Genomic DNA, 11,916 nt, shown 5'->3' with positions numbered 1-11,916 from the left:
AAATGATCAATGAAACAAAAATCATGAATAAAATAGATATCATTAAGAGATTAAAGGAAGAAGTAAAGGAGTTATGAATCTTCTCTGAAGCAGTCTTGATTCTTCTCTCCAAAAGCTCTCTCAAAACCTCTCAGAGTTCTCTCTCAAAAGTTGCAGGAAAAAATAAAGCTTAAGCGGCTAGAATAAAACTTAAGGGTTTACAAAACTCAAAAACACTATAAATATGTCCTAAAACACGTGAGGGACTTATGTTGCAATTATGGAAAACTTCAGGCAAATTTGTAAAACTTCCAAAACTTGGCTCTCTCGTCGGTTTGGACTGGGTGTCGACCGATGCTCAGTAGTGTTGATCGACACCATCTCTCTAAATCGATTCCAAGTGATTTCCTCCAGATTAATGCTCCAAAACGATCCAAATTGCTCCACTTTGCTCTTTTAATGCCAAAATCCTAGAAAATCTGTAATGACTTAAAAATATCTTAGAAAACAAATCAAAAAACTTTAAAAGACTCCTTATATTATGGTTGAAAACCACAAAAACCATGATATATCATATACAAGTACTGGGATCGCTTTAAAACTTTGAATTTCCTCTTTCTATTTTTGGGTTGAGGTCTAGTTGATCGGTCTCGTTAGAATAATAATGAGATCATGAGCAAATAATAACTAACCGAGTTATTGGATAAGAATAGAATACCTAAAAAATTTGCAAGATTCTTTTGGAAAAATGTAATTGTTTATAATTATTGGGGTCGTATAGTTATAACTTATACAAATGTTTAATGTTTCTACATCATAACAATGTTAGATGTTTATGTAGTATTCGATAGCAGCAAATATTTCTCGAATTCTGGAAGACCTTCGTAAAAAAACAAAAAAAGAGAGCATACATGCCCCCCCCCCCCCAAGGATTCAAAATCAGGACCATTAAGTATTGTATTAAAACGTGTACCCAGTAAGCCAAGATTTTTTTTCAAAGGTAGTATAAAATATATATATATATAAGAATTCTATACAAAAAAAAAAAATATATATATATATATATATATATATATATGAAACACATATTGGGTAAAACATAAAAAGTGTTGTAAAACAGGGACGATGGATTTCCATAACCGGTTCATACACAATCCATACACGGCTCATGTACGTCCAAGTCCATAAGGCTCATCGGCAACCACCTTTGTACTTAGTCGGTTTAGAGTTTCCTAAAGTGATAAGGGTTCGTCCTTCACTATATATATGTATGATTATCAAACCTAATGAATAAGAATAAGACAAGAAAAACCTCCTTCGATTTCTCTAGTTACAACACGTTATCAGCCAACTTGTTCTAAAAGTCCAACTGAGAAAAACCCTAAAAACCCTAAAACCGCCACCGCACAAAACCCCTTGTTCATCCAAGCTCGGTGATCGGTTCCTGTCCGTGATCCGTCCGTGTTCATGATCGGCTACTGTTCTTGTCCGCAACTAGTCCGAGTTCGTGGTCCAATTCTGTCTGGGGTGAGTTCCGTTCGGAGATCAGTTCGTGTTTGTGAGGGACATGTGTTCGTGATCGGTTCTTCTTCTTACCTAGGCCGAGGTTCGTGATAAAGAGAAACGTAAAACCGAGGTCTTTAGCTCCCGGTTCAAATCCAGTCAATCTCCAAACGGTGGAAGGTAAACAATAATCAAACCCCCTTAGAACCTATGAAACTGAAGCTGATCTTAAATCTAATGGAACCCTAAAATCTAGAAGTAAACAATCAACAAACAAAAACCCTAAGCTTTAGAACCTAAAACCCTAAATCTTTAAAACTTTAAAATCGGTTGTTATGAGGTTTAGGGCTGCTTAGATTGTTTGCAAATTAAACCGATTATGATATGTTTAAAATCCAATTGTGTTTGATTGTTTGCTTGTTGCATGAGAACCTTAGAACTAGAAACCTAAATCGAAATTCATGGAGAAATATTAATATGTTTGTTCTAAGGTTTAAATCCGATTAATATTGTTTGTTTAAAATCAAATCCTAAAACTAAGAAATTAAAATCGGAATTGTTCCATGTTTGCATGAAAATAAAATTAGGATAACTCACAAATTAATTCTAGACATTATCCTAAAATCCTAGAAAATATTTCCTAAAACTTTGTCTTAATCATAATCTAGAAAAAGGAAATTTAAAGAAAAGGAAATCATTGCATGCTAGATTATAATTATTTTCTAGGATTGTTGTCTCATGCATATTGAATCACGAAATTATGAGATAAAAACAAGACATAAACCACGAAAATTTGAGTATAAGTGATTGGCATGGTTCGGTCTTAAATACCGCATGGCCCTAAGTGATTGGCATGGTTCGGTCTTAAATACCGCATGGCCCTAAAGTGATTGGCATGGTTCTGTCTCAAATACCGCATGGCCTAAATTTGTTGCATGGTTTGGTCTTAAATACTGCATGCTAATCGGATGCATGTTTTTCTATTTTATAGATGGCAAAGCTCAACAACCTCTCCTATGCTGCCCTTAATGTTTCTGGAGATAATTACTTGCAATGGGTATTGGACACTAAGATCAATATGAAATCAAAGGATCTTTGCGAGTGCATTGAGGATGAGAATGACTGTTCTGAAAAGAACAAGTACAAGGCAATCATGCATATTCGCCATCACCTTGCTGAGAGTCTCAAAAACCAGTACCTCACTATTGAAGATCCTCTTGACCTTTGGACAGCGTTAAAAAACAGATATGGACACCAAAAGACGGTGCTCCTACCAAAGGCTCAATTTGATTGGAAAAACTTAAGGATCCAAGATTTTAAATCCGTGGATGAGTATAACTCAGAGCTATTTAAGATAGTCTCAATCCTAAAGTTATGTGGTACCGAGGTGACTAAGGAGGACTTGCTAACGAAGACATTCTCTACCTTTCACTCCAATAACGTACTGCTTCAACAACAGTATCGTGAAAAGGAGTTTAAGACGTTTTCAAGCCTCATCTCTTGTCTGTTGCTCGCTGAGAAGAACAATGAGCTATTGATGATGAATATTGCTTTGAGACCTCCGGGTACAGATCCATTACCGGAAACTCACAAGGTTGACATGGCAAAGAAAAATCCCAAAGAGCCTAAAGAGCCGGAAGAGACTAAAGAGTCTAACTATGTCCATAGGGACAAGTTTGGCCGTGGCCGTAGGAGAAGTGGACGTGGTGGTCCTGGTCGTGGGAGTTACCAAGGACACAATTTTGGTGGTCAAGGTCGTGGAAACCGATTCGGCTTCGGCCGTGGTCGGGGTAGAGGCCGCGGTATATTTAAACTGCAACATAAGACCAAGTCCACTTGCCATAGATGTGGTATGGATAACCATTGGATAAAAACATGCAGAACTCCTAAGCACCTTGTTGATCTCTATCAAGAGAATTTGAAAAAGGATCCAGGAGCTAACCTGGTTCATCTCGATGGTGAAGGTGATTTCGACCATGAGAAGGATGACCTATTGGATTATGTAACCTCTGATTGTTTAAGAGAGGATAATTAAACTCAAATGTGGTCTTGATTTAATTTTATATTTTATGCTTTGCAATTGATTGGATTATTATTTTTGGTTTAAATTCAATTATTTCTTTCATTATATTTGTTTATGTTTTAAATATAAATTCTTGTACATTATTAGAAATGGCTGAGGACAAGAATATACTTGTGGTTGATAGTGGATTAAGCCACACGATTTTGAAGGATAAGAGATATTTTGTTAATCTCATAATGAAAAATGCCAATATTAGTACAATTGCGGGTATAGCGAGCTTAATTGAGGGCTATAGTCAAGCTCATATTTATTACCTAATTGCACACATCTTGAAATAAGTGATGCATTATATTCACCCAGATCTATGAGAAGCTTATTGAGCTTTAACAACATTCGTTTGAATGGTCTACATGTTGAAACTAAGGGTGAAGAAAACCAAGAGTTCCTATATATTACTGAAATCACCCAAGGACATAAGAAAGTCCTAGAGGCTATACCCGCACTAGCCACTGGTCTCTACCATGCTAAGATTAATATGATAGAAGCTAATTTGGCAATCAACAAGATGTTCAATGAACAATTCACCTTATGGCATGACCAGCTTGGCCATCCGGGTTCTAATATGCTGCGTAAGTTAATAATGAATTCAAATGGGCACAGTTTTAAAGAGAGAAAAGTTATCCCTAAACATCTCACGTGTGTAGCATGTGCACAAAGGAAACTTATTATAAGGCCATCACCAATGAAAGTAGTTAAAGAAACTTTAAACTTTCTGGAAAGGATACAGGGAGATATATGTGGACCAATACACCCACCTTGTGGGACGTTTAGATATTTTATGGTCATGATTGATCCATCGACCAGAGGGTCGCATGTTTGCTTATTGTCAACTAGAAACCTTGCGTTTGCTAGATTGCTGGCCCATATTATACGACTACGAGCCCACTTTCCAGATTTTCCACTAAAGACTATACGTCTAGACAATGCTGGTGAATTTACATCCCAAGCGTTTAATGAATATTGTTTGTCCATGGGGGTGAGTGTGGAACATCTTGTGGCACATGTCCATACACAAAATGGATTAGTTGAATCCTTCATTAAACGTATTCAATTGATTGCTCGGCCATTACTTATGAGGTCGAAGCTTCCTGTGTCGGTTTGGGGACACACAATATTACATGCTGGTGAATTATCCGAAGGCGCCGAATGAGGTTTGGGACGCTGAACCTCAAGGTCCTGAAGGTATTGATGATAATGAGATCTCAATCAATTATATCATGTCTGGAATACAATGGAACAGAAAAGATGTCGACATTGATGAAATATTTGCATATAAAGTAGCACTTGAGATAAATGAGGATCATGAACCCACGTCTATATTAGAGTGCACTCAAAGTAAAGATTGGTTAAAATGGAAAGACACCAATTACGTGGAGTTAAGTTCATTAAAGAAAAGGAATGTGTTTGGTCCGATCTTAAGGACACCATTCGATATAAAGCCAGTAGGACATAAGTGGGTCTTTGTAAGAAAGAGAAATGAGAATAATGAAATCGTGTGATATAAGACACGACTTGTAGCACAAGGATTCTCTCAAAGAACAGGAATTGATTATGAGGAGACATACTCCCCTGTGATGGATGCAACGACTTTTAGATATTTGCTAAGTCTGGCTATAAGAGAAAAACTGGATTTGCGGTTAATGGATGTTGTAACCACATACTTATATGGTCCACTGGATAATGAGATTTATATGAGATTACCACAGGGTATTGAGCTCAAAGATAAGAGCGGTTCTCGAGAACAATACTGCATAAGGCTAAACAAATCCCTTTATGGACTGAAACAAAGTGGGCGTATGTGGTACAATAGATTAAGTGAGTACCTAGCCAAAGAGGGCGTATGTGGTCCATGTATTTTTATAAAGAAGTTTGCAAACAAAAGGTTTGTAATATAGCAGTATATGTGGATGATTTCAATATCCTAGGAACCTCTGGGGAAATCGCCCAAACAGTCGAATATCTAAAGAAAGAATTTAAGAAGAAAGACCTAGGCAAGACAAAATTCTGTTTGGGATTGCAAATTATGTACATAAATGATGGAATCCTTGTGCATCAAATGGCATATACTAAAAAGGTATTCAAGAGGTTTAATATGGACCAAGCTCACCCATTGACTAGCCCAATGGTTGTGAGGAGCCTTGATATGGATAAAGATCCATTCAGTCTAAAGAAGGAAAATGAAGAAGTTCTTGGTCTGGAAGTGACATACCTCAGTACTATAGGAGCGTTAATGTTCTTGGCTAGCCACACTAGACCGGACATATGTTTTGCCGTTAACCTCCTAGCTAGATTTAGCTCTTGTCCAACCCAAAGGCATTGGGACGGTATTAAGCATGTATTGTGTTACCTACAAGGAACGTTAGATTTGGGTTATATTATACTAACCATAACAGAGAAGGTTTAGTTGGTTTTCCTAATGCAAGTTACTTATCGGATCCGCATAATGCTAGGTCTCAAACCGGTTATGTGTTCACACACGGTGGTACAACTATTTTCTGGCGTTCTATGAAGCAAAGCGTTGCAGCCACTTCATCTAATCATGCAGAGATTTTGGCAATGTCTGAAGCGAGCGGTGAGTGTGTATGGTTGAGGTCGATGACTCAACATATTAGGGCAGATTGTGGCATGGCCGACGATAAGGAGCCTACGATTATCTATGAAGACAATACGGTCTGCATCACACAGTCTAAGGAAGGATATATCAAGGGAGATCGGACAAAGCATATTCTACCTAAGTTCTTCTTCACACATGAACTACAAAAGGCCGGAGAAGTTCAAGTGGTACAAGTTCCTTCTTGCGACAATTCAGCCGATCTCTTCACCAAGTTATTACCGACATCAACATTCAAGAAGCTCACACACTAGGGATGCTTGGAACAGGTGGAGTAATGCGTGCTGTACTCTTTTTCCTTCACTATGGTTTTGTCCCAATGAGTTTTTCTGGTAAGGTTTTAATGAGGCAGCACTCCCAAGCGCATTACAGAAATCCTTCATAGCACTTGCACGGTTATGTCATCCAAGGGGGAGTGTTGTAAAACATGGATGGTGGATTTCCATAACCGGCCTATACACGGTCCATACACTTCCCATGTATGTCCAAGCCCATTAGGCCCATCGACCACCTCCTTTGTACTTAGTCGGTTTAGTGTTCCTAAAGTGATAAGGGTTTGTCCTTCACTATATATCTGTATGATTATCGAACCTAATGAATAAGAATAAGACAAGAGAAAACCTCCTTCGATTTCTCTAGTCACAACACGTTATCAGCACGACTTGTTCTAAAAGTCCAACTGAGAAAAACCCTAAAAACCCTAAAACCGCCACCGCACAAAACCTCTTGTTCATCCAAGCTCGGTGATCGGTTCCTGTCCGTGATCCGTCCGTGTTCGTGATCGGCTACTGTTCTCGTCCGCAACTAGTCCGAGTTCGTGGTCCGATTTTGTGTAATCGTCATCATTACTTTTACCGTCTGGTTCTTCGCTATACTCTTTTTCTTTTTCATCCTCGTCAACTTCTTCACTTTCTTCCACTAAAAAACCTTTTTTTAGACTACCACACAACTTGTTAATCTATCAAACTCCAAGAACAAAATCATTTCTTTTCTCATAAAAATAAAAAATAAGATAAAAAATAAAAAAATTATGAACAAATATCAACTTATCTATAAAATCATACACAAAAATATGTTTTACAGCTCATAAGAAATAAAAAGCACAAACGTAGATAAATAAGATAATATATGTTTTATATAAATAATTATAATATTTAAAACTTTTAAAAGGTTTCGAAATATAAATTTTGAACCTTTTAAAAAATTTCAATGTTTATAATATTATAAACTTTTAAAATTTAAAAATTACAATATTTAAAAACTTTTTAAAAGCTAAGAACTTTTAAAAGTGTCAATATTTATAATATTTAAATTTTTAAAAAGTTTCAATATTTATAATATTTTAAACTTTTAAAATTTAAAAATTATAATATTTAAAAACTTTTTAAAAGCTAAGAACTTTTAAAAGTTTCAATATTTATAATATTAAAACTTTTAAAATTTTTAAATATTATAATTTATTTTTTTGAAACTTTGAAAGTTTTAATTTGATCAAATAAAAACCGGATCAAACCGAATATACTTTTAAACTTGGACGCCTGATAAATCAAGATTTCCTGCTCATTCGTTGTTGGAAACATATTAATCTTATTTATACTGGTTCTGAACCATTGTCTAAAAATTTTATAGCCAGTGTGGGATATTGTGCACAGTACTTTTATTTGCATAAATTTAAAATTTTCTTTTTTTCTAAAAAATTCTGGAAATTTAAAAAAATATTAATGAATGACATGTCAAATCCTGATTGGTTGAAATAATTCTTAATATAGATAATTCTGGAGATTTTAAAAAATGTTAATTAATGAAGTGTCTAATCACAATTGGGGGTTTAAAATTCTATGCGGACGCCTTTAGGAGGTTATACCTCCTACTTTTTACTAGTATAAATTCATAAAAGATACTTTTAAAATTAGGAAACATTCTCGGATATTTAGGAAATATTTCTGGAATTTTAGGAAAGCCTTCACGAAAAAAAATATGTGTACACTCGTCCACACTAAGAATCGAGCCCATGTCCTTTAGGAATTGTACTAGAGCGTGTAACCAGGTAAACCAAGATTTTCATTCGAGGATAACATATAAATAAATGTATATGGAACACATCCTTGGGGAAAACATAAAAAGAGATTTTGATAGATCATTATCCTGAGTAGAGTAAGTTGTGATAGATTTGAGGCAAACCATTATAACAAGAAAAAAACTCTAAAAACATTTATTTAAATTCAGGAATGATTTCTTGAAAATTATGAAAGATTCCTAGATTTTTATGAAGCATTAGATATAGATTCTACAAGTAGTAAATATGATTTTTCAAATTTCAAGAAGGCCTTCATTGAGGAAAAAAAGATGAGCCCTTTAGCATATGTTAGGATTCAAACCCTAAACCTTTAGGAATTGATAGAAAATATAACAATTAACATCAATATAGGAAAAAAACTAGGTTGGATGCAAACAAAAATTTTCAGGAATAACTGAAAGATGTTTAAGAAAGATACTTTTAAATTCAGCATGGTTTTCCTAAAACATCATGAACATCTATGACATATAAAACGGATTACATAGTAGAATAATGTGAAAGAAAGGGGTATAAAAAACTGCAATAACAAATAGAATGATCTGTTACAATCATTTGAGCCTCATATAACACTGCAATAATTATGAAATAAATACTGAAGAGATAAAAGATTGTTGCAAAGCAATATAATAAATTTAATATAGAGAAAGACACACAAGCCACTTCAGCTGCGAGACCTACATGTCCCCTTCCAATTCAATTAAAACTATTGACAAATCTCTCTCTGGTTAACACACTAATCGATACTATAATTAAGCTTACAAAATTAAGTTTGTTCTTCTTTGCCATTAGTTATATAAAACCCTCTCATTCGCCTTCTCGCCTTAATCCTCGTCAGTGCTCTCTTTGCTTTGGTTTTAGGAAGGCCTTCCTATACTTTAAGAAGTCTCCTAAATTTCAAAGAATGAGTCCTTCCTATAATAAAACTACAGATCTTATATAAACAGAAGGAATAACAAGTTTTATGGTGAAAATTTTAGCATTAAGTTTAAATTATTTGAAAAAAAGACACCATCCAAATGGGCCTTACTTTTGATAAATTTCTCTTATCTCTCTCTTTCTTGAAAAAAAAAAAACTTGTTCTACTTACATTACCAAGAGTATCAAAAACACATTGAGCTAAAAACTCTTAAACGACTCAGAAACACATTTTTAATAATTGAAGAAGGATTTCATAATGTTAGGAAAAGTTTCTTAGTATTCAGGAAGACCTTGTTCATTAGCTTCAGAACGTTCTGCAGTGACTGGCACTTTCATCTTTTGCAGTTTGAAGAAATTATTTGCCTTTCCTCCATCACCACCACCATCACTCACATTTCTGTCTTCCACACAGCAATGGAGCTTTTCTCACACATCTGTTACTCCAATTCCGTCCATTCCACTATATGTTATTCGCAAAACAAGTGACATCACCACAATTAGACCTTCCACTGATGGATTACTCTCCAAATTAAACTTATTTTTTTTTATGTACAACACATCTCCTGCAAAGTTCCAAAGAAAGCTTTAAAAATCTACCATACATAAGCAAAAGAGATAAGCTATAAGGATGAAACCAGAATCTGTGAATTGTATCAAATACCCATCAAAATCATTTCTATCTCGGTCGTAAAATTTTATAAGCATTATTATAAACAACCAAAATCAATCACATGCAATTGTGGTGTTATCCCACCGTTGTAACAAGTTACCAACAGCAGCAAAAACAACAACAAATACAGCTCCACTCATAATTTTGTCTTATCTTTTTCAAGAAATCTGAAGTGAATTTCAGAAAATAAAATCACTAACCAACGATGAGTGAGATAAAACCTACATGGAAAATCGAAATCATACAGAGAGATAAAAACCAAAGCAAGACCATCTTAACTCCATGATGCTTGTCTATAGCCTAGAAAGAGTACCTTATTTCAAAGTCGTATTCAACGATCGGCGGAGGAAGTGGTCTTCGGCGACGACGATAGATTATTGATATTTTAGATTCTCTTCGATCTTATATGTTTTTCAATTAATTTTAAATGGTAAAAGATTATAATTAATTCATTATTATATAACATAATGCTACTTTTGGAATGGTTGGAAGAAAAAGTTAGATGTGTGCTAGTTGAGGATATTTCTCTAAAATTAAATCAAAAAAATTCAATTATTAACTATTTGACATCTGTCCAGAAACAATTTTAGGGGATTCTCAAATGACACTAATTTCTCACTTTTTCCTTATTTTCTCATAGTTTCTTTTTTTCTATTATTATTTATTATTTTAATTAATGAGAAACGGTGTGAAATAACCAATCCAGATGGTTTTATATGAGTTAATTAAAATTTAGGCATCAAAACCCCCCCTACCAACAACCCCTTCTTCGCCTGAAACCACAACCGTCCTCAGCAGCAACCTCTTCTTCGCCTGAAAGAACCAATCTTGTTAGAAAAGAATCTTTTGCATGGTAGATTTTGTAACAAAGCAAAGTTGATGACTGATATATTCAGTTTAGAAAGAACTATCTTTCTCCCCTCTGACATCATGACAATTACACTAAAAAAACACATAAGGGTAAAAATGTGTTATAATGCCTTTCACTATTGTAATGCCTAAAATCAAATCTCTCTCCAAAAAAATGTCTATTTTTATAAATTTCCCGTTTTATATTCTATTAATAAATATAAAAATAATATTACTTTTTCTGTTGTAATGTGAGTTGACTAGAGGTCAAGGGTAAGACGTCTTTTTTTGTTTTTCTTTTTCTAGTAATTTGCTATGTTTTCTGTTCTGTAGATTTTTGCAGAATCGATTAGTGATAATATGAGTTCATTAGGGGGACCTAATTTGGGGTGAGAAAGGAAGAAGTTAGTAATTATGATGAAGGAAAACGTGTTACTAAGAGTGTTTATTTCTCCACTAGTTGTTCACTTTTTAGTAGAGAATTTGAACTTTACAATGAACATATAAGGAGTTTGTCCAAAAAAAAAAAAAAAAAAAAAACAATGAACATATAAGGAAATGAAAGAAATAAGTCTTATAGCCTTTTTTTAGCCCCAATTCATGTAATCGGTGATGACCATTCCATGAAATGATCATTTTATGGTTGGTTGAAGTATTTTAATTTCCTTCAATTTGTAAGATATTTTAGGATTCAAAACTGTAGCTAGAATACTAAAAACTCAAGACACCTAGAATATTAAAAACTATAGCTTGAGTAAGTATATTATTTTTATCTTCCGAAATAATTAAATTAGTTAATAAATTTCACCCGTGATCAGGACCATTCTATCTTCTTCGGCATATCTCGGGGTTCAAGGCAATTGGATCATCATATAATGGATATTCACGACTTCTCCCTTTTTTAGGGTTTTCTAAAGGTGATTTCTGATTAAGAAAAATCTGGTATGGGGAGTTTCCGAAGAACTCGACAGCCATCAAGAAATGAGAATAAGATTTAATCAGAGGGTGCGACTCATAAAGAAAAAGAAGAGAAAAAAGAATAGATTGAAATAAAACGAATGCAGAATCATGCATATTATTATATATAAATTTGACACAGCAATTTCCCAAATGTTTACTTACAAGAAAGTGTCGCTGGAATTAGATAGTTCAAGAAAGATTAATATTAGCATGTCTATATTACTAAATATCAATCGCCCTCAAGAGTTTAGACACAGATCTATGTC

General features: G+C 34.3%; 1 protein-coding gene and 1 long non-coding RNA gene across 2 annotated transcripts; one reads left to right on the top strand and one right to left on the bottom strand.

The window, feature by feature from the left end:
* The first annotated feature begins 2,473 nt into the window (after positions 1-2,473).
* On the top strand, positions 2,474-3,517 carry LOC147947790 (uncharacterized). Its single transcript, XM_087507454.1, has one exon. It carries the CDS (start codon positions 2,474-2,476, stop codon positions 3,515-3,517), a length of 1,044 nt encoding a protein of 347 aa, XP_087363580.1.
* A 5,763-nt stretch (positions 3,518-9,280) lies between these two features.
* LOC147947789 (uncharacterized) lies at positions 9,281-10,247 on the bottom strand. The gene is made up of 2 exons (XR_015587386.1): positions 10,155-10,247; positions 9,281-9,734 (listed from the first exon to the last, which is right to left on the bottom strand). It is a non-coding gene; the product is annotated as an uncharacterized LOC147947789 (long non-coding RNA).
* Between the last annotated feature and the right edge of the window lie 1,669 nt (positions 10,248-11,916).

This window comes from Camelina sativa, chromosome 3, assembly GCF_030686135.1.
Source record: "Camelina sativa cultivar CO46 ecotype springtype chromosome 3, ASM3068613v1".
Taxonomy (NCBI): domain Eukaryota; kingdom Viridiplantae; phylum Streptophyta; class Magnoliopsida; order Brassicales; family Brassicaceae; genus Camelina; species Camelina sativa.
This window is presented reverse-complemented; position numbering and strand designations above follow the sequence as displayed.